Source organism: Silurus meridionalis, chromosome 3 (genome assembly GCF_014805685.1).
Source record: "Silurus meridionalis isolate SWU-2019-XX chromosome 3, ASM1480568v1, whole genome shotgun sequence".
In the NCBI taxonomy this organism is placed as follows: domain Eukaryota; kingdom Metazoa; phylum Chordata; class Actinopteri; order Siluriformes; family Siluridae; genus Silurus; species Silurus meridionalis.
The window spans coordinates 28603297-28627752 of record NC_060886.1 but is presented as its reverse complement, the minus strand read 5'-3'; the positions used below and the strand labels follow the sequence as shown (position 1 = coordinate 28627752).

The 24456-nt window shown below is 41.0% G+C and overlaps 1 protein-coding gene across 3 annotated transcripts in view; it reads left to right on the top strand.

The window, feature by feature from the left end:
* The first annotated feature begins 300 nt into the window (after positions 1-300).
* tmeff2a (transmembrane protein with EGF-like and two follistatin-like domains 2a) overlaps positions 301-24456 on the top strand; it is a 94740-nt gene continuing 70584 nt past the window's right edge. For all 3 annotated transcript variants that reach the window (XR_006924967.1, XR_006924966.1, XM_046844122.1), the window contains exons 1-2: positions 301-871; positions 21796-21905. Coding sequence is in view for 1 of the 3 variants with exons in the window: in XM_046844122.1 (XP_046700078.1) it covers positions 691-871; positions 21796-21905 (291 nt within the window). In the remaining 2 variants the exon portion in view is untranslated. The remainder of the gene's footprint in view (positions 872-21795; positions 21906-24456) is intronic.

Sequence of the window (24456 nt, the reverse complement as noted above, 5' to 3'; positions counted from 1 at the left end):
AGACAGACAGACAGACAGACAGACAGACAGACAGACAGACAGACAGACAGATAGATAGATAGATAGATAGATAGATAGATAGATAGATAGATAGATAGATAGATAGATAGAGTCGGAGTGTGTACTGTATAAATACCGGCCCGTCCGAACGGTAAGAGTGAACGCCCCGTCACTCTCTCTCTCTCTCTCTCTCTCTCTCTCTCTCTCTCTCGCTCTCTTAACCAATCACCGACTCTGTCCCGCCTCCACCACGTGACACGGGAGCGGTGCGGGGACCTGCTGCTCGCGCGCGGCGCGTCACAGTGGTTATAACGGGTAGCGCGAGACGGGAGCGCGCGCACAGTGCAACGCGTGTCGGGAGCGCAGCGGATGTTACACCCAGCTCGCCGAATGGAAATGTCTTTTTGCCCCATTTGATCATTTGCGTTTTTTTTGTTTGTTTGTCTTCTTTTTTTTAACCTTTACTTTTTGGGCTTCTTGGTGTTTCATCATCATCTTCCCAATCTTTTCCTTTTTTTTTTTTCCTCCTTTATTTTTCTTTCTGTTTCTCTCTCCATCCTCCGTTTGCGCTTCGGTTCCGGGTGGGATCCGGTGCAGCCTGGACGGCGGCGCTTGATGGGTCGCGGAGAATGGCCCCGTTCCGGCCTGTGAGTCGGCCTCAGTCGGTGTACCGGGGGGTGAAAAACTGACATGGGTCCCGCGGCGGTTACGGGCGCAGCAGCGGAGCCGCGGCGCTCATGGAGCCGCGCTGCCAGAGACTGGCTGTGGGTCGCCGTGGTCTCCCTTCTCGCTACTTTCCCCGTGCAGCGTCTCCGCGCGTTCCCGTCTTCCCTCAGCGACTGCCAGACGCCCACCGGGTGGAACTGCTCGGGTGAGGTTTTATTCTTATTCTGATTTCTTTTGCAAAACAAAAAAAAGTTAAGAAAACGCGCAAAAACCGGATGGAAACGCAGCGCCACAGCCAGTCCCGGTCCCCGACTCGATGCTCGGTCTGCGTCCTCAGCCGCGCACTTCCCCTCCTGCACACGCATCCTCCTTCTCTAACACATCTCCATCCCTGGACCAGATCCTCCTCCTGATCAGAAGTGCTTTGATTTGTCTTCGGAACAACACTTTTTCTGTCTTGTCTCTACATGCATTCATCTCCGAGTAGAATATAGAAAAATATGTTTTAATCCAGTGCGCATTTTGGGAACCTTCTCATTTTTTTATTTATTCATCCCTTTTTTTAATTATTTGTATTGATCAAAAATTGATCTGATATATAGCTTGTTGTTTTTAAGTATACTGGACAGATTTTAGTGCTGGTGCACTCCAGAGTGCAGTAAAAAAAAAAAAAAAAAGATGATGCGGTTTGGGACACAGCCCCAAGCAGTGCGTCTGGTCGGAGCCTGGAAGGCACTTGATACCACTACTACAAAAAAAAGAAAGAAAGAAAGAAAATGCATGATAACCTTGTGCTCTACATCAGTGATGCATCGGGATGATGAAGCTGAAGCGGAACTAGAAATGAGGTGATGCCATGAGATCAGATGCCATGCTGAGGGGCCAAAGGGCCAAAAAACTCATGGTTTGAGGATGCATGCAGTCTCCTGGTGTTCTCCTGTAATCGGGTTTATAGGCTTGGTTTTGGCACTGTGAAGTCCGGATGCTGTTTAACCCTCGCCTTCGAGTTTCAAGGCCTTTCTTGTTGGTATTCACATAATTGTTCAGCGAGAGCATTTTTTTTTCTTCTCCTGCTCCACACATTCCAAACTGATTGCACTTTAATAAGCACACAAATCTGCAAAAAAAAAAATCGAACCAGCCAATTAAAAAAAATCTGTGCATCCCATGATTTTGTTTCACAAATTTATTTTTTTTACTTTTTCCAGCTAATTTCTATTCAAAGTGGCGCTTTGTTGTTGTTGTCGTCGTTTTTCCTCCCACAGAAGAGTGTGGTGTAGGGAAACCATCTGTTTACGAGTCCAAATGATGAAACCCGTGACTATGGTGGTCGTTTGTCACTTTTAACAACTCCTAATGATCAGTGGTTGGAGTGGTGGTCACGGCAGAGTGTGTGTTGTGTGTTGGGGACAAAGAAGAATGTTTTCCTGAATGGATTTTGGCAACGAATAGAGAGAAAAAAGAAAAAATTATAATATAATACATATAATATAATATAATATATTATAATATAATATAAGAATCATCTAAAAACCATAAATTGTATTATTTTTTTTTTTTATTTCACATAATTTTACCGATTTGTAGTCTGAATAAATGAGTGACCGAACAGATTTTTTGTTTGCTCGTTTTGTGCTCGTCGTTGTTGTTTTTTTTCGCTTGTACCGGATGTCAGAACAGTGTGTGTGAACCGCTTCACAATTTGACAACCCTCTGTTCTATTAACTCCATTGAACCAAATGCTGGATTTAAAATAAGCGAGTAAAATAATAGATAAGCAAAGTGGCATTAAAACTAAATAAATGAATAAAAATTAAATTGTAAATCTGACACACTTCAGACTTCTCAAGACTTCATGTCATGTGGCTGATTTCGAATTCCTAAATAACGTCTTTGGTTCGAAATATTTGAGCGCAAAAGATTTGATTACTATTGTATAGTGCAATATATATATATAGTGGTATTATACCATGTTCAGCCTGAATACTCGATTCTGATTGGCTAAACGCTTGTAATCATAGTGCCATACAGTCCAATGTCCATATTCCATTAAAGAGCTGTTCTGAACATTTCTTGGTGACCTTACTGACCTCCATGTAGGTGACCATCTTCCGCTTGAGGAGCCCCACAGTTGCTCAATAGGGTTCAGGTCTAAAGCCATACTTGGCCCCTCAATCACCTTCTCCTTCAGATTCCTTCAGATGTTCTGCTTCAGAACAGCTCCTCAGTAACAGCAGCACTCATGCAGCCCCAGACCATGATGCTGCCACCACAATGCCTGACTGTAAGCAAGACACAATGCATCCATTTTTTGAAGCAGCTTCCGCACCTAACGCACAGCACGAGGACCTGAAAACCTCTATATGACCCTGGCCAGTGTTTTGTAAATCAGTTTCGGGGTGTGACTGATCTTCTTATAGCTTCGGCCATCTTTATGAAGAGCAACAATTCTAATTCTTAAATCATCAGTCTTTAAGTTGCCATGTTGAACATCCATTGGTCAGTGTGAGAGAATTGTACTCAAAACACCAAGTTTTAACTGCTCTAATACAAAATACACACATTTGTAGAGATAGATTTTACTCTTTAGTATGTTCTGATAAACACCATTTGATTGGAGCCAAATAATAGATAATGGGGGGTGATGATGGTGACTGGTCCGGATTCAAAGGTTTGGATGGATCATTGTTCTGGATTAGATCAAAGTCTCAGAGAGAATCACTTAATCCAAAAATTCCGGCATAAAAAAAAATGTATTCATAATGTATAGTGCGATTATTCCATGGTCAGGCTCGATACGTAATTCTGATTGGCTGGAAGGCTCTGGTGGGGTAGTAATCTGGGGGGGTTGGGGGCGCGAGATCCAAACCGCAGTAAAGAGGGGGATTACTGTATTTGCACAATTTTGTCGTAAAATACTTTTACGATTTTGTCGTATCGTCATCGTAAGATCTAAAAATCGTAGGTTGAACCATCGTTACTTGGGGACTACACAGATATTTATATACACACACCATGACTTCATTCATGTCTTCATTGTAACCTTTTTGTTTTGCTTCTTTTTTTATTACTTTATACTGCTGATTCCTTCTCCTAGTGTTTTTTTTCTTTCTTTTCCGTCCCGCAGAAGTCTGCGGTCAAGTGAAACCATTTGTTAGCAAGTCCGAAATGCTAAAACCCATGACTACGTGGTTGTTTGTCACTTTTAAACAGCTCCTAATGATCAGCGGTCGAAGCAGTGGTCACTCCGCCGAGCTGTCGGAGTGTGGGTTGTGTGTTCCAATCAAAACAAAAAAATAAAAAAACTTTTTTTGGAACGAAAGGAGAGGAAAAAAAACGGCCAGATCGATGTTTCAGACACTGTATAACTGACAGTAATAGTTCAATCTAATAATAATAATGATGATGATGATGATGATGATGATGATGATGATGATGATGATGATGATGATCATCATCATCATCAGTGATAAGAAATGTTTTACATTTTACAGTGCAACTTACAAATGAGCGAATCTAAACACCACATGCCTTCGTGGCCCTTTGGCGCATGACCCCCGAAAATTTCGCAGCTTTTGAGGTTGCTGTTTGATTTGTTTGCTTTTTTTTTTTTTTTTTTAACAAGCAACGTGATTTGAGGACAATTCCGATGTAATCGCGCATGTACATCCCACTTTGCTCCGAGCGGCCAAGTGTGTCTATTCAAAAAGGGTAGGTCTTTTCGAATGTCTGCGAATCAGCCTAAAGGCAAGGCAATTTACAGACTAATAACTGGGATGCGATCAGAAGTCATTTGACGACGACTTCTTTCAGCTTCTCCCATTAGGGGTCGCCACAGCGGATCATCCATCTCTATACCCCCCTATTCCTCCTCTCCTTCTCCTTTGGCCAACAGTAGCTCGATTTCCACCGGTACCCTGTTGGCTAACGATACCTGTGGCGGTCGTTGGAAACCCGAACCTCGACCGATCCGGAATGAATTTCTCTTTCGTGATCCGCATATTTCATTTGGCCCATGTTTTACGCTGGATGCCTTTTCTAACACAACCATCCCCATTGATCCGGGCTTGGGACCGGCATTAAGAGTGCACCGGCTTGTGCAACCCTAATGGCTGGGTTGGTCAGAAGTCATTTGACTTGATGTGACTAATTTGGCGTAATTGAAGCTTTATAATTATTTAACACAGGCCCGGGTGGCGAAGGGGTAAGCAAATAAAAAGAATGAGCTACAAGCGACGATTGTGGCTGTGCAATCGGGGGGACAAAACAGGCTTCTAATTGCATGAATGATCTAAGACCTACTTGTTTTTGTGTGTGTGTGTGTGTGAATGTTTTTGGTTGCCTTTTTTAACGAATCAGCCAGCGAGGACGGAATTTAACGGTACCGGCTTCCTGACCCAGGCTTTAGCGGAATGTAGCGTACAATGCTTTCGAGCAAATGGCCTTCGTGGCAACGTGTTGATTTAACCGTCGAGTCCTGACGAAGCGAAAAAGGGAACATATGGTGAAAGTGTTTGCACGCTTCTGATCTCACTGTACCAGAAACCAGCTTGTTTACTGCACTAATCCCTTAAGGTTTGTCTGGATTATAAGCAAAATGTAGTGAGATGCAGATGTACCTCCGAGTGGAAAAGGCAATGCAGCCAAACAGGCCACCTTTAGCGTTACAAAAGCAAACGAATTAAAGAGTTAAATTTTTTAGCGTGCTAAATGAGCGCTTGTTTGGATGCAGAATCCATAATTCATGACTTAAAAAAAAAATTGGCTTTTCCACTGCATTTCCTGTTTTTCCATCCAGAACGTGCCAGAATGCTTTATACAGCATTGTCTAAACATCACCTGTTAAATATTTGATGCTGGCCAGCTTGTTTTTTTAATTATTCACGGGGCTGAAACAGTGGCCTCGGGCAGAAAGAACAATCAGCCTCGTCCCTCGATACCTGGCTGTTTGGCATATACGCCGAAACAGCAGTCGCTCAAACCTTCTCGTTTGACACTGTACAATGCGAGCGCGCCCAGTGAGCGGAACCAAACAAGCGCCAGTCGACATTTCCATTATTTATGAAATCAAAAAGCGGAAAAATACTGTTAGCATTATCACGCCATATTATCATCTTTTTATCATCATATTGTCCACATGTCATCGATGGATCTTTTCCCAAATCTTTTCTGACCTGTTGCTTCAGTAGAAACTAGAGGTTGAACGATCGGTTAAACCGATTAATCAGCACTGATAGTTGATTGCTGGAACTATCGGCTGTCATCATCCATAGCATTTTTTTCAGCCACCGGTCCACCGTATTTACATGCAAGTGCTGCCTCTAGAGGCGAATCCCTGACGCCACGTGCCGCTTCGTTTTTTTTATTTTTTACGCACGAGGCTGCGTGCTGCACGGAAAACGCTATACTATATCTAGTATTTCTATTAAAGTTTAGTACTGCAGGTTCCGAACGGTTCGAATTACGATGAAGACACCGATAGAAATTTTTTTGTACAAATATTAAGCGTAAATTTATAAATATGTTCGGACGATTCATCAGTTATCGGCAAGTATGATTCCACTCAGCTACCGGTATCGGTTAAAATCCACTATCAGTCGACGTCTAGTCCAAACAGTTGCTTGATTTGGAACTAGGAGGGTTTACGCATGACCCCGACCCCAACTAATTTTCTGTCTACGCTTTGCCACTAGGTTTTTTTTTAATAGATATAATGATGGCCATTCACAACCGAGAAGCCATAATGGAGAAATCCTGGAAGACAACATGATAAAAAAATTATATATTTCGTTGTGGATAGAACCAGCAGGCAGGAGGGAATATACGGTGTGCGAGCTCCCTTTCATAAAGGTTATGCAACGAATCTAAAAAGGGTTTCTACAACACAAAAAGCATCGCATCGCCGCATTAGAATAGCCACTCTTTTTTTTTTATTTTCCTGGGCTGTGTGTGGCTGCGATTTGAACCCATGACCTCCAAAATTCCATTGCCTCAATCACTAAGCTATCAGCTCTCCTCTTTCTCATACATCACAGTTCAGAGATTTTCTAGTGTCCCAGTGATTGACAGGAGGGAGAGAGCATGTACCATCCCTTCCACCCCAGAGAGCCATTTTTCCACCACGTTGATCTCTCGATCACAGATGGCTGTGTCCATGTCATGTGATCTTCCATAGATCGGTTTCAGCACTCGAAAGAAAAGATTTGTTCGGGGAAACACAATAAAGCTGTCACCCTCCAGGACTTTTCTTGATGTTCTTTTTTTTTGTTGTTGTTGTTTGTGGGGACTCTTCATCATTAGATTATATCAGGAGTGGACAAAATGATGCATTAGCCAGCCCATAAATTTCAGTGTGCTGCCCAGAAACATGTTTCTGATGCCTGGACACTAAACCCTCTAGGCAAGAAATAAATGCAAACACTTGATCATCACATCCATGTCCTTTTTCTGCAAACTCTTAGACAAAGGTTGTATTGAGTGTCTGTATGCTCTAGCATTACACTTTTTCCTTTTACCGGAATGTGACAATGCTAGAATAGCACCTGAAAACAGAGCAAGACATGGTGTTAATGTTGGAGCAGCAGAATTCACCTGTACTTATCTCTGACCTTAACCCCACTAAACCTCTTTTGGAGGAAGAGGATGACCGATTGACAGTGGTGGACGAAGTACCCAAACCATGTTTCCCCCCATCATTTACTGCTCTCAAAATGTCCTGCTTGCTGTTGAACTGACGCTAAACTGTATGTTCGTGCCAAGGAGGTGCCACCAACCGGCAATGGCGGTTCTAGCTTCAATGAGGCCCTGAGTGAACCACGCCACTACCCAACGTCTCCCCCATTGCTTAGTTTCAGCTACCATCACTGGATGAGTAAGGCTCTCAAAATGTCCTGCTTGCTGTTGAACTGATGCTGAACTGTATGTTCGTGCCAAGTAGGTGCCACCAAAGGCAATGGCGGTTCTAGCTTCAATGAGGCCCAACCACGCCACGACCCAACGTCTTCCACATTGCTTAGTTTCAGCTACCATCACTGGATGAGTAAGACATGTTCCCCAGAGCAGTCCACAAGTTTGGATACATACGTTTTGTATGTAGCGCAACAAGTGATGGTGTTTGAAACTGTTCATGTTCAGCCTACTTTCTATATAAAAGCTTTGGTGGAAGTTGTATCTCGGTTTACTCAGACCTGAAATCCTGATTTGAAATCCAGTACAAATCCCAACTCAATCATATTGCTGCTTCTAGACCCTTGAGCAAAGTCCTTAACCCTCAACTGCTCAGTTGTATAAATGAGACAATTATCTTGGATCGTTATTTGCCAAATGCAGTTTAACAGTTTTTAAAACCTATGCATCTAATGGAATCATCGGACGCTCCAATCGTTTCCACTCCATTCATTTCCCTAATCAAAGTGTCGAACTCCTTTTTTTTAATCACTTTTCTCTCATCCAGCAACAATACTCGAAGACGTTCAATACCCATCAGTCCAGGGCTCCTTTTACACAACGGTGTCATTCTTTTCAGTCGTTTCAGTTGCAATCCACAGCGAGCCGGTCCGTGCTGCCAGATTGGACATGTTCCCATCCAATTAAGCTCAACTTAATGAAGCTCTGTGGGGATAAATGACCTTGGGTAATTTTCTTTGTCTTTTCCAGACAGGATTTTGAACCGAGAAGGTGCGTTTGTAATTACCCCCACCACGGCCTCAGTGCGACAAATTAATACTGACTGGACTCTATTTACAAAGTGGCCCCACATTCACAAACCAGGCAAAGGGAAATGTCATGAATGGGATTCTCTGTTAGGAAACAAGCCTCTCATTTACAGTTGTCGGGGCATTTGTATACAATCACGGATTTCTGCATGTTGAAAATGGTGGCGAAAACCACGAGGAAGACGTGGTCATGCAACTGTCGGATCGTAGTAACATTAGATCTTTTTACATTAGAAGAGCAGGATTAGAAGATACGGTTGCCATTTTTTGTGGCCTGTCAGAACCAGCAGTTTTTTTTTCACAGGGTGGCTCACACTCCTTTTTTTTTTTTTTTGCTGCCCAAATTGTAATTTAATCAACAAATAATAAATCATTAGGAAATAGTAAATTATTCACCCAAATATTTAATCAAGTAAGCTTTGGATTTTGTTATGTTGATTTACTTAGCTAGTCAACATGTCAATACTATTGTACGGTCCCAAGCTTGTACCCACCTGAGCATAAGATCAGTATGTGCTTTTTGATCACCCTATTCCACATTTAGTCCCCATTTGCTGTAACCTCTACTCTTCCGAGAAGATGTTCCACCAGATGTTGGATTGTACTTGTAGAGATTTGTGCTCATTCAGCTAAAAGGGGGGTCAGGTACTGATGTATGAGGCCTGGGGTGTAATCAGTGTTGCAATTCTTCCCAAAGGTGTTCAATAGTGTTGAGCTTTTTAGCAGGCCACTAAAGATCTTCCAGTTCAACCCGATGGAAAGCATATCTTCATGAAGCCGGCTTTTTTATTACCATGCTGGAACAGGATTGTGTCCTGTAGTTCAAGTGAAGGGAAAATTAAATTCTACCATACAATTGCATGCTTCCAAACATCTGGGTTTGGGAAGAACAATATATGGCTGGAAAGGTCAGGTGTCCAAATAGTTTTGTGGATATAGTGCATTATCATGTCCCTTTTTTTACTTTGGCAATGCATGTTTTCAATTCTTCATTCGTCCTTCTTGGCTTTTTGTAATTATTGCTTTGCCTTCACCTCTCGATCCCGTTTCTATCACATCTCTGTGGCAGGAACTTATTCACAAGCTTACTAGTGACTCGTCTTTCTGAAATCCCACCTGCTATTTCAAAGCTCTGGGTTTTACGCCCATCAGTTTGACAAACCATGCCTTACGATTCAACCAATAACCAAATGCTACTAGATTTGGCATAGGGAAACATGGGGAAAGTTACTTAAATCCAGAATCGGTTTATGCACATTTCGAAGTTTTGCTCCGAATCCTTTACCTTATGTAAAAAGCTGTGACTTTTTGTTTTAATTTCAGAAACAACAAAAAAACAGACTGTGACTACCTGGACTCGAAAGGTCAATTCAGTAGCACATCTTAACAGAAGAAGGACAGTAGTTTGCCTGTATCCAAATAAATGCCAATCTAATATGAGCATTTCGGGTCAGTAGCCATGCAGCAAAAAAGGATTAAATGTTAGGTATGAGCACCGTGTTTTTACTGAAATTACCTCAACACAAAGATCATCAAGTCGTCGTCGTACAGGCTTTACATTGGCCTCTTCCTCGCTTTCCTTCTTCGAACTCAGTCAGGTTCCTCGTTGGGTTTTGGATAAGTACCTGAATGTGCAACAGTGCAGAATTTTATTCTTACTACTATCTGAAACAAATACGCCTGCGTCAGGACTTCAATGGACGTTTAACCACAAATGACTGTATAAGACTGTAGAAAAACACTACTTATAATCATTTTAGTTCTCACTCTCCAGTGTTCTGTATTGTTTAAAGATTTATGATCCCACTCTTGATGTCACCCAAATGAGGATGGGTTCCTCTTTTGAGTCTGGTTCCTCTCAAGGTTTCTTCCTCATAACATCTAAGGGAGTTTTTCCTTGCCACCGTCACCATGGCTGCTCATCAGGGATAAATACACATTGTTCACCTTTACTGTTAAATTCTGTAAAGTTGCTTTGAGACAATGTCTGTTGTGAAAAGCGCTATAGAAATAAACTTGACTTGATGTCAAGCGATCCTTGATTTAGTAGCATTTTACCCACAGCATCCATGCTGTCGATTATGTATGTACAGCTCATTTCATGGACCTCGGTTCTCATCGAGAAATGTGGGGGAGGTGGTGGCCTAGTGGTTAAGGCATTGGACTTTGAATCCAGGGGTTGTTAGTTAGCAAGGCTATTAACCCCCAAACGTCAAACAATTTACAGCAGACATAGTCCTTTTCTAGTGATTCTCTTGATATAAATACACTTTTCCCGGTAATAATCATTAAATTATAATTGATTAAATTTGATGCATTTAAATTATACTGATTAAATTGAGTAATAGATTCAATAGGCACAAATTTTATTGAATCATTTTTGTAGACTCCATTTTGGTAATACAGATGTTTATACTGTATATGTGTTTTAAGTATATTATTTAATAATATAAAGATATGTTCTACTTTTTACTAATTTCAGCAGACGTTAACAGACGTCTGCATTTAAGAAACACAGAAGATTTTTTATTCTTTTAATTTATTCATTGGTAAACTAATTCTTTCCTTCTATCCTTGATTCCGACAGAATGTCATGAAGCTGGACCTAAAACGCAAAAGACTCCATATCGCTAGACTGTCGTAAAAACGTTAGCGCTGGCAGGAAGCGGCAGATTCGCGCTTGCGAAGTACAAATCGTGTTTCCGGTACGGATCGTGTAGCCACAGGCCCTAAAATTAATTCCGACACGTGGGCTCATATGCCGTCCATACACATGAAGGAATGGAAAACCAGAGAAAAGGCAAATGCCAAAATGAGGGGCAGTAGAAGCTAAAAGTTGTTTAAGTCTATATTTTTTTTTCACGGACGCAGAGTATGTTCCTGGCGGGCGTACGCTTCGGAGGAAAGCGTGTGACGAGCGTGGTGTGCTAGCCTCCGCACACCACGGTGAGAACCTGCGGACCAAATGCACAACAAATTATCTAGACATTTTATTCCCCTCGTGGCTCACAATGGATCCTCATTGAGTGTATGGAGCTATTTCCAGGTGTAGGCCACCTAATGGCATGAGGTAGAAGAAAAGCAATTAGGGAAACCACACAGGGAGAACACGCACAGACCATCCATAAGATCAACAGCTAGAGCCTCCCAGATAGATCCGCGCTGACGCGCATAAATTATTGATTCCGCAAGGCAGTTTGTATACATAATTAATATCGCTAAGGGGTTAATGGGATCAATAAAGGAAATTGCCTTGCATTTTTTTCCCTTTGTACTTGCCATAAGTGATATTTAAATATCATAATTCCAATCATTTCCTCAAACTGACCGATCCTTTTGTGTCATTTCACAGGAATGTTTTTAGTGCAAGATGCTACCGATTAGCCGACATGTTTGTTTTTACAAGGAGTATGGACAGAAATTAGACAAAATTCAAGCTTAATAGGGTTTGGGTGCTCTAATTATTTTGCGGTAACCTTGAACAACAACCTTGAACCTTGTGTCCTGATTGGCTGCTAATAAAACTAGTAAGCTGTTCAACCCCTTGAGTAAGAATACAACCCGATCATGACTACATGGAATTAAGTGAAGTGCTCTGGCCCTTCAGCACAAAGCCAGCTCCATGAAGATAAAGTTAAGCTAAGGCCTGCTTCTTTAGATCTCAGACCTCAACACCTTTGGAATCCCCAGGTACCTCCCCAGACACCCCAGGCCTCCTTACAGTAAACCAGTACTTGATTTTACTTACGCATTTGCCGGTGAATGAGCACAAATCTCTACAAGGACACTTCAAAAGCTAGTGGAACACCAGAAGGGTGGAGGTTGTTATTAAATGTGAAATGGGATGATAATAAAGCACATAACAATCTCGTCGTCAAGTGTTCAACTTTTTGCTGTTTTATTTGCTTAAGGACAGAGATTGGCTGCAATTGAAACTAGTAAGCTGTTTAACTCCTTTGAGAAAGTACCATTAGTAGGACCTGATCTTATGACTATATGGAATTGATGGAGGGTAGACTTGTTAGGGTTAAGATAGGGTTAGGGTTAGAATTGGGTTAGGATTATGTTGGGGTTAGGGTTAAGTTAGGGGTAAGTTATGGTTATGTTAGGTTTAGGGTTATGTCAGTGGCAGGCCATGCATTTGGTACCTGGGCCTTCAGTGGGGATTTACCCAAATTTAATCCACCTCTTAATCCCCCACCATCATGTCGCAATTATAGAAACCATTAATACTATACAAAAACCCAATATAACAATGCATGGCATTACAGAGAGGCATTTTGCATATGAAGGGTGAATACCATTTTTACTAAAGCAAGCTCCAAACCTCTACACTACAACCGCAACTGTGCACCTACATCATCTGGAGCAGTTGAGAATCAATATTTGTCTAATAACATGACAAAAACAAAAAATGTAAATAAAATACAACCTACTCACCACAGATGCAGACTCATAATGCATACTCACGTCATTTGCACCACTCCTTAGAGGCTGTAATCCAGTGGTAAGGCTCGTAGGCACTGGTCTGAAAGTGTAGAACAAAATTTTTCCTGGGCTGAGACAAGCTAGCTAGCTTCGGGGTTGGCCGACCTCTTCTCATGATGTCTAGCGTTTCATGAAAATTTTAATTATGTCCGAGACCAAATCAATTTCTTTTCCTTCGTCAGCCATTTTGGCCGTAAAAAAGTCTCACTCTGATGTATTATTGTGTGCAGCGAATTTTAAATCTGATTGGTTAAAGAAACAAACCCATTGCTAATATAGTCTTAGGTACATCAGCCAGCACTACTGATTGTAAAGGCACTGGGCAGATTAGATTGACATGGCAGCACATTAAGGGTGAAATCTGATTGGACAAAAAATCCGACATCCACATACACCAACTGGAAGCAGTGCAGCCAAGAGAAACGCTACAAAATGAAGAGAATAAACTGTTGGGAATAAATTAATACACTTTCATGGAACCATATAAGAGTTTAGGTTGTAAATGTAGGTCAGTGCTTCTGATAGTGTTTAGGCCAGCAGAGAAGGCTTTGCTGTCCCTGACGGCCCACCATTGGGTTGTTAGGGTTTAGTTAGTGTTAGAATTGGGTTTGGGTTAAGATAGGGGTAAGGCAGGATTAGGCTTAGGTTTAGGGTTAAGTTAGGGTTAGAGTTCTTCTTCTAGTTATAGGTTATGTGGCTTAAGGTTAGCTTAGGTAAAGATTTGGGTTAGAATTTCAGCTGGAATGTATTCAGGGATGCCCCAAGTGAGTCAGACACATTTTAACTAACTATCCTTCAAAAACATGGCTGGGTGTCGACATCTTCCAGGCCTCGTTGCTGAGCACTCCTCTTTCATGCTGCGGTTTTTGATTTGCCGAAGTCACTTCAGTCAGTTCGTACGAGCGCCGCGATGGCTTTCCACCATCTACTTCGCACTGACACACTCTCCGTTTCTCCTGCTGCCTCTGCCATGTAAATCTTCTCGCCTTGGACAGCTAGTCCTTATGTGATTTCTGGGTAATGAGGTGAGACTTTGAGAGTCCACAGCCTTTGTCCGATAGCTTTTGTGGAATAATGAAATCCCTCCTTGCGTCAATAGGGTTTATTACAGAGCTGTCTTATGTGCCGAAGAGGATGAGTCATATTTTCAATACAGCAACCAGCGAGGCTTTGTGAGGGAAAATATACTGATTTTCTTTCTTCCTTCTTTTTCTTTCTAGATAGCAAAATCAAAGTGCTTTTCACCACTTTGCGGTTTTGTGACTTCTAAAATGCAGTCTTTTAAATAATTTTTGAAAGGAGATAAGTATATACATCTACGTATATAGACAATAAGTTTTGGGACACCAGAATTTTCCAACCATATGTGTTTTTTTACCGAATTGTTACCACATGATTAGAAATTCCTTTTTATCCTACACTTAAACTACAAGACCCAACCGTGATCCAACATGACAATGTGCACAAACCCAACTCCATTAAGATATGGTTCACATGGGTTGGAAAGGAAGATCTCCTGCTCCCAGGCCTCCTCATCTCACCTACATCAGTACCTGACGTTAATTCTAACACCCTTGTGATTTAATGAATCCCCAAAAAATCTACTGAAACATCTTTCCTGAAAGAGTGGAGGTTGATATTTTAGCAAATGGAGACTAAATATGGAATCAGATGATCAAAAAGGACATGAGTCTTATGATCAGGTGTCCACAAAACTGCTGTTTTAAGATACAGAGGTTTGGATTGGTCAGTCAGTCTTCGGAAATACGTTCACGTCTGTATTCTCGGAGATGTATTCATTTGAATTAATGCTGGATTAGTTTTATAGATTTTCTGTGCTTTCAGAGTTACATTTGTCAAACTAGGTAGCAGCAGGGTAATTATGTAGGCTTGTGTGCTACTATATAATGGTATGGAATAATAATTTCTCTTTCGATCTCGTTGTCGGCATCACCAACGATAGACTATATCAAGACTAATGCCAAAAAGGAAAGTAAAATTATATTTAATGATATTTTTATTTTATTACATGCTTTCGCCTGAATTACAAAACAGCAGAAATCCTAAAGGTTAATGCAGCTGTAAGATTTAATCTTTTAATACATCCCCCGGACAGTTCTGCCTGGGATTAAAGTGAATTGATTTTTCTTTTATTATCATTATTTCCAGAAATTTTTTCAATTCCAGTTGTCTTGCCAGGTAAAACTATTGGCAATTTTACTCATTTTTACAATAGATTTTTCTGTTTTCCTATATAAAGTTAAAGGATTAAAAAATACAAATCTCTATTTGATTAAGCATCAAAGAACTAAGCATCGCAGCTTTGCATTTACTTTCTGCTCCTGAGGAAACCATCTGCTTCAACAGCCCTTTAAACACTCAACATTTAAATGGTACTTTGCGATTGTTGCTTGTCAAACTGTACAAAATCCCCATGCCATAACGTCCGACTGTACGACAGTCAAAAACTGATGCACATAAGAAAAAGACTCGTCCGAAACTCGAGTTTATGTCGTCAATCCGTGACCCGCTAAAACCCGGGTTCTTTTGCTAACGATAGTTATCACCAAACAAAGGCAATCTGTAGCGTCAATTTTGTTAATGACATTGAAAAAACTCATACACCACTTTTCCCTCCATAACTCAATAAGTTTCTCTTCTTGCCGTACAATCCACCTGATTCGTTTCAACATTTTCCTCGAGGCGGTTCAAAGTTGTGGCGCTCCTACTGGTTTTTGGGTTGACGGTCGTCGTAGTAGAAATCACACTGCAGGAAAGTCTTCTGAAAACCACCAGAATTTCATGAAAGGAAAATTTTGCGACGGTTATTAATCAGCAGTCAGTGAACAGGTCAAACCAGAGATTTAAGACTACAGATTTTAGCCTAAAACATTTTAGATTTTTTAAATTAGTCTGACGAGCAAATCGTGGCCAAAATCACACAAAACGTGAAAGAAACTCCTTCAGGTCATAGCACCTCATGAAACATGGACAGACAGACAGACAGGCAAACAGACAGACAGACAGACGAACAGACAGTATTAGTATTATCTACAATCTACTTGCATTATCTCTCTCTCTCTCTATCTCTCTAATATATATATATATATATATATATATATATATATATATATATATATATATATATATATATATATATATATGTTGATGCATATGTAAAGGTTATTTTTATGTTATTTATATTGTGTTCAAGATCATTACTGCCACTTTAGGTTCCTTTTTATATTGAGCATGTTAACTGCTTTGTTCAAAAGGTCACATTTTTTAATCTCTTCTATTGAAGCATGTGATCAGACGCCACTTCGCTGGATTTGATCTAAAAATGGATTATCAGGCATCACATAAATTCGTGTAGTCCATGCTAGCTCAAGCGATGAACTGAATACTAAGGAACGATACTCATGTAAATATTTGATATGGGTTTATTATATATTCAAGTTGTTGCTTATAGTTTCATTTGGTATTCAAGTTTACATAGAAGCGTTTACTTTACTTCAGACTCTTGGATTACACTCTATAAAAAAGTCTATAATTTAAATTATAGAAGAAATAAAATTAAAGAAATAAAATCGTTTTAAGGATGTTCAAAGGGCTTGCAGTCGCTGTAATGCGTTGCTTTGTTTCTCATTAACAGCATTTCAGTAATGTGGAAAAATAAAACGAATTACACTCCTGCGCAGAAATAAAATGCAGCTGATCCAAAACATAAAAAAAAGGTTGTAACGGTCTTTTCAACAAATTGTTGTTCAGGAAATGAGCAAGAATGAAACAGGTGCACTTCTGAGAGTCTCGAGTGTCACCATTTTCTGGTTTACAGTTTAAAGTGGTTTGCGGGGAAAAAAGCTGAAAACCAGGTAAAATCAACAAATCAATATAAAACGTCTTATTTTTCAAAGTTCTTGTTTAGTGCAACTTATAGTACAATGTAACACAAATACAGTTCATTTTACTATAGAGATCAATTTCTAATGCCGATATTTAGAAACTTCTATTCAGTAAGAGACATGAAGTTTGTCCTGATTTCGGAAAACGTTTTTCCAATTGCATTTTCTTCCTGGTCTAATTGGCAAAACAGGCCAAATCAGACGTCACCAATTTTGGAAAAATGGATAAACATAATAATCCAAGGGACTTTGATATAAAGACTGGGTCAGAGCAGCACCGGAAGCTACCAATTGTGGTCCAAAGAAGGACAACCAGTGAAGCTGGATATGGTCAAAGGCACTCAAGGCAATAAGAAGACAAGAAAAGAAGATGCTCCGGCCAATGTTCTGCTGGGAAACATCCTAGCATTGACTGGAATAGAAGTTGCCATGGATGCTTTCATTTGTGATGTCATAATATTACAAAATAAACAAAAGGAAAACTTGACCCTGTAATCCGAGGTCAAATCTGAGGTCATCACGGGCAAACTTTCGTGCATGGGCCCTATTTTGGGTATCTTTTCGTCTATAGTCTTCCTTTAGGTCAAATTTCCTGTGAGCAATTGGCTTGATTCTTAATGTTAGCCAGCTAGCTTGTTGCTACGCTGCTTATTTTTGTACTTCCTGTGCTGCAATTTCAGTAAAAATTGTTGTATAAATGCTCATGATAGTAAAATGTAACCCATATCTACACAAGCCTTTAACTGGGAAACTTTTTTAGCTTTATGCACTCTGACAGCACAGAGACATGTTTATTGTAGTGGCATCTATGTAATTTTATTTTCTATTCACACTGAATGTGCAGAGGTGGGCACCACAAGCACTATACCTATATATCTTTTTCTTACTACTTGACAGATAATACATAAATAAACACGATTTATTCGTTGTTATCCGCCATTATGTGAGCATGTTTCCAGCTCTGATATGTTAATACCCTGATCATACAGTGATTAGCCAAAGCATTAAAACTATTACCAGGTGAAATGAATAAGTGATTATCTCAATACTTTGGCATCAGTCAAGGGGTTGATGTGTTGGAAGGAAAAAAATTTGCACTTGTAACGATCTGAGGAACTTTTACAAGATGACTATGTCAGAGCAGGTGCAAAACGGCATGTCCTGGTGCCTACCACATGTGGTCCAATGGAAGGACAACCACAAACCCTGGATAGGCGCAAGGCCCCCCCAAGAAGGCAAGCCAACACGATTCTCTGGCCAATGATCTGTCAATGCAAAATGAATGCAGGATAATACTTCGTATACATGGTAACGGTATTCCCTAATGCCTAATGTTCTTTGCCATATTGCAAACATTGTTCAGGAAAATGGGTAAAGAGTCATTAACTTGTAACATGTACATTTTCTGAGGCCTATGCCTATTGTTGGTTCAGGTGGATTTACTGGTATGGCTGATTGGTGTATCTTACATGGGAGGGTGGTGACTTAGTAATAATGGAATTGGAATTTGTATGCAAAGGTAGTGAGTTTCAATTCCAGCCACACCAAGCTGCCACTCCTGTGCCCCTCAGCAAGGCCACTCCTGGGCCCTTGTAAAGCCATTTTAGTGCACTGCCAGATTGAGCTTTGTTTTTCCAGCAATGCAACATCGGTCAACAATGTTACAGCACCCCTGGAGCACAGAGGGTTAAGGGCCTTGCTTAGAGCCCCCAGGAGTGGCAGCATGGCAATACCAGGGCTTAAAAACATGGGATCAGTAAAGAATAAGAAGTGGGATTAAAACCCACACCTCCAGCGGGGACTGCGACCTGAACAGAGCACTTCTTATCCATCCTGACTGGGAAGAGAATAGTCTGAGGTGCACCTGAAGTGTGCAAGGTATTGACTCTTCTTTTAAATTCCTAAGATTTTGATCTGATTGTCGGAAATGCTGGGCAAGCAAGTCTGGTCTATAATGGAGGCACTATCTCACAACATACAAGACTTTCTGCTGAGGTCTTCGTACCAGATACCACAGACCATATATTCAAAGGTCCATGCTATGACAGGTCAGGTGGATTTGATGTTATGGCTGATTGGTGTATATTTTATGGGATGGTGGTGGCTTAGTGGTAAAGGCTTTGGCAGTTGACTGCAAAGGTTATGAGTTTAAATCCCAGCCTCACTAAGATGCCACTCCTGGGCACCTGTAAATTTATGGTAATGCAGTTCCGAATTGAGCTATCGTTTTACAGCATTGTACAGTGGATTAATAAAGATACCATTCCAAATAAACTAACAAATATAATCTAAGCTATTTTGAACCTTATTTGATCTATTTCCATAATTATATTAGACTTTTAAGCTAAAGTACCAATTGAAAATGTAACAGATTGATTCAAAAACTGGTATCCAAAATTCCCTCGTTGCAAACCCTGAACCCCTTGCCCAGACTTTGTCTCATCTTTGCAGTCTAGCTACAGCTCTCTGGCCTGCCTCCCTCTTTTTCAGCTCATCTTGCTTTCCCCCTGGCAGTTTCCAAGGTCTGTGGATAATTGCTTTAATTGGCATGTAAATGAGGCATGCAGGTTACGTAAGGCCACTTCAGGACCAGCCCTCTAAGCAGGACTCTTAAGTATTATCAGCTCCACCGGACCTCTTCTTGCATCAAGTCGAATTCCTGTTCAGACCAAGCTACGAGACGTGCCTGGGGAATGCAGAGTAAAAAAATAAATAAATAAAATTATATATATATATTATCCTTGCCACAAGCTAATGTGCTTTGACATTAAATATCCCAAGGAGGAAAAACAATTGCTTGTCGCAGCACGAGCACATTACAATGATATATATAAGTTGAAATTTGAATATGTGAGGAACACGAGGCCTATTGTGAAGTATCATATACAGAGACACAAAATGTCACCCGTAAAAGGCGGTAAATGATAAAGTAGTGTTTTTTTCCCCCAAGTAATCAGAAAAGATGTCCGCCATCATCCTGCGCTCGGGGTACATCTCTGTTTTTTTATTTAAGATAAATGGATTTCCTCCAGGTTTTGTTTGGATTCGGTGTGTGTGTGGCTATAAAGGGAACTGATCCATCACATCACTAGTGTTACAGGCTGAGCTCAAAAACGTTCCACAAACTGTGACGCTTCTGTCAGGCACCTCAGCAAAACACGTATCTCGCTCAGCACTTAGCATATGTATCGAGCTGAGGAGGGGAATCAAGGCCGCGCCGGAATCAAGAAGTAGATCACAGTGTACTTATGTGCCGCTAATGCCCAGCGCGAGGCTTGTGAAGAGCTGTTCCTACAACAAAGTGTAGTCATGGATAAAAAGCCTCAGAAAAAAGTTCAGAAGAGCGTGTAGAGGCGTTTCGTCTCGACTTTGATCTGAACAGCTTTCGTTTTATATATTTATATGTATATATACGTACATATCCTAGCTTGTAATGAAGCAGGGGTCAGAGCGCAGGACGGCCATGGTATGTCACCATTGAAATACAGAGGCTTAAGGGCCTCGCTCAAAGGCCCAACAGTGGCAGATTGGCAGTGCTGGTGCTTGAACCTACGACCTTATGATCATTAACCCAGAGCCTTAGTCATGGAACCACTACTGCTCAATTATTTGTCACAGCACTGTGAAATTCTTACTGTGCATGTCGCAGCGATGATAGGAAGCTGGGGTCGGCCATAATACAGCACCCCTGGTGGACAGAGGGTTAAGTGCCTTGCTCAAGGGCCCAACAGTGGCCGCTTGGCAACAATGAGACTTTACCCCCCGATTTCCAACCAGTAACCCAGAGCCTCAACCACTGAGCTACCAGTTCGGAAATACAGAATGGCAAGATGATGGTTGTCATTTCTCTTTGCCATTTTTTCCCACTACCATTACTCCATACCAACATGCCACAGTTTGTTAATGAAAATAAAAACAATGCATTTCAGATAATCACCTGCTCAAGCCCATGATCCCAGAGTACCCTGTCTTGCACATTTCTTTCCTAGTGTTTTTTTTCCAGCTCGAACACACAAATTCAGCTAATGAGCTGATTAACAAGCCATACTGAGTTGAAGCAAGTGTGTTAAAGCAGTAAAAACACTATAAAGTGCTGCACCTCAGGACGAGAGTTGGGAAACCAATAAACCGAAAAAAAAACGAAAAAGAAAACGCTTTTTCCTCTTCCAAACGCTTTCCAGTCGTCAGATCTCACGTCCAAAGCACTCTTACTTTCATTTAATGAACTTCCTGTTTTAATAATCACGAGCTATTACAGCAAAACGATGGAAACAACAGCTGGATGTGTACATAAATATATTATATATTACAATAAATATTAATATATTACCATAACCAGTGCAATTAGCTTCCTTGGGGGGAAAACACGAACGCCGGGCTCACCGCGAAAGAGCTCGAGTGGCAGTCTTTCAAAACAGATTGTGTGGAGCGCGTGTGGAGGAGGTGTTAGCGCTCACCCCAAACTACAAGATACACGAAAATACGATATTTATTTTATTCTTTTTTTTTTTTTATCACAAATATGAACGTTTGTTTGGCTTTGTTAATTGTTCAACAAAGAAATCAGTTGAAAGATACTATTAAAGTGGGATTATACCATGATAAAGACTATATGAACAATACTTGATCCACCATAATCTCTTTAGGTACATACAGTGCCATGAAAAAGTATTTGCCCCCTTCTTGATGTTTTTTGTTGTTTTTTACATATTTGTCACAAGTAAATTTGCCTATTACACATGATGATTTCATTTATTCCTTTATTATAAAAGCTGTCCAAACCTGCCTGGCCCCATGTGAAAAAGTAATCGCTCCCCCTCATTCATGCTAAATTATGAATGAACTGTGATTAATAACTTTTTTTGAAAGCCTTTCATCCACACCGAAACGTGGACCTGTTGAATTAAACCATGTATCCCTAAAACTGCTTAGCAAATTTGAAACAATATATAAAGAAAATCTGGAAATATTGTTACATGGCACCGTACCTGAATACGAGTGTGTTTGTATGTGTTTTGCAGGTGATGATGACCGGGATACAGATCTCTTCCTGTGTGACACCAACACTTGCAAGTTCGATGGCGAGTGTCTCCGAATCGGGGACATAATCACCTGCATCTGTGACTTCAAGGTAAGTTTTTTTTTATTTTATGCAGACTGAACAGACTGAACCTTCTGCAAGCAATCAGCAAGAAAAGTGTTAGATTTTGCCCCAGGATCACCCTCAACCACGGGCTGTTTACAGCATTGCGAAACCTTCTCGTCTCACCTGAAAGTCTTTATTTCCTTCCTGGCTGAAAATGCTTCTAAAGCTGTGAAGAAGAAGCAGCAGTGCCTTTGAGACTGTAAATCAGATGAGTGAATTCAAATGCCTTGGTATTTGGGTCAATTACAGCGCTTTGGATTGTTTTTTTCCTTGCGTCCCATTGTATTTTTTATCCAAGTGTGTGACAATTTTCATAGAGTTTTGTATTTCTGAAAAGTACTGCTTTAATTTAATTTCTTTGGCAGGAATTGTGCAGCATTCTTCTTTTTTCTAGTACAAATTAAATTAGCACTATAGCATTCCAAGTCATGCTAATTGTAAGCGGCGTTTATTACACCCAGGTGATTTTCACGTTTTTTTCACCATCTCGTCAGAAGAAAACAGAGGAAGTTGTTGTCCAATTAGCCTGGATGCACTGAGGATTGTATTAGCACTATAGCATTACAAGTCATGCTAATTTTAAGCGCATAAGCCCAAGGGCCAGTGTTTATTACTTTCGGATGACTTTTATGGGGTTTTTTTTGTTGTCTTGTCAGAAGGAAATGGTGGACACCACCGTTCCTGTCCAATTTAGCCCTGGCTTGGCTAACGAATGCATTAGCACTATAGCATTTCATGTCACAATAATTGTAACAACGTAAGCTCACGTGCCAGTATTTTATGTCTGGCTGACTTCCAAATTTTTTTGTTGTTGTTTTGTCAGAAGGAAACGGTGGATGCCACAGTTTCTGTCTCATTTAGCTCTGGAATGACTGAGGAATGCAAAAGGAGGGAGTGTGTGCGGGCGAAAAGACAAGCGGGAAAAGCGACTTGAAAGAGAAAGAGCGCCCGAGCCGTCCCTAATAATCTATTTGAGTTTGAGTCGAAATGAAAATGGATTGCAGCGCGTCCGAAGCACTGAGCAGACGGACCCTAAATGACTCGGTTATTTTTATCCCTGGCTCACAAGGCATCATTAGTCTCTTTGGTGGAGATAAATAAAGTTACCGTTCCGGGGTCCTTCTCTCTCTCGATCTATCTCTTTTAACAAAATAGGTCTCTGGCTGCAGGACATAGGCCGTCGTGTGTGTGTGTGTGTGTTTGTAGGCAACACTGGGTCACATTGTTTTTATTTCAGAGCCTGTTACCTCCTAAGGGGCAGAGTGCGTCTCTCGCAGTTCGTCCCGGGCTGCCGGATTCGCGTACTGCGACTGAGAATCGCTTGACGTCAGATGGCTTAAACCGAATCATAGCCCCATGTCTTTATTCCATTAAGCGGAGTAATTCATCAAAGCAGCATCCTCTTAAAGGCTGTGTCAGACTCAGGGCCTGAAGGGAAGAGGGTTAGAGAAAAACAGAGGGAGGTAGTGAAAGCTTCAGCTCGCCGGGAAGACGGGAAGTGGGTTTGATCTCGGGGATGAATAGAGGTCATTCAGCTCCTCGTGTCCGTCCGGCCTGAGTTTATTCACCTCACACCCAGGCCTTTCAGGCGCCTGCCGCATCACTCCTGCATGAGGCTCGCTCTTTTGTGGCTCCAGGCATCCCCGTAATGGCCTCCTTTTCAGCTTCGGTAGTGCAGCACTCTGTTAAAAGGTGTGTACCGTGTACACTTTTCCCTAGAGGGGAAAAAAAGTAAATCAAATGTTGTTACGTTGCCCTAAAGACTCTATTCATACCGCATTTGGATAAGGATGTTCCTGAACATCCACTTTTCAGCCGGTCCACAACATTTTGGAATTTGGCAACAGCGTCAAGTGTCATGCGCATGCCATCATGGCCTTGTGACAGCTTGGAGCCATTAGAATGATTTCAAGTCTGTTCTACTTAAATCAAATGCATGAGGAAATGCTATCTGAAAATTATATAAATCATACAGTATAACAGACATAATTTTATGACCACCGATCAGGTATAACATTATGACCACCTGCCTAATATTGTGTTGGTCCCCCTTGGCCCGTTGAGCATTAACAGACCTAACTTCTTCAGCAACTTGAGCCTCAAGAGCTCGTCTGGTGGATCGGCATGTAAGCACCCGGGAAAATTAATAGCCAGTGAGCATGGAGACATTTAGGGCATTTCTACACTTTACCTGAACACTTGAGCTTCCAGAACCAGATTTCTGGACTGGTCTGGGGTTAGGACGTATAATAACAAAAGAATTTGCTCTGTTCCACATGTCAGTTTGGTGCACATTGGTTTGCAAAATGGCAAACACTTGGTCGAATTGTTTGCAAATAATATTGCAAAATTGAAACAGGAATTAGCTTTACAAGAACCGAACAACAACCCTAACCCTAACCCTAATTGCAATAAGCCTTAGATTACTATTATCAAGAGGAGCAAAGTTCAGGACTCTGGGACATGCCTGGGCTTGAAAACTCAAGGCTCTTTATCATAAAGCAGCCTCACATGTTATTTCTTCTTTGTGTTTGTG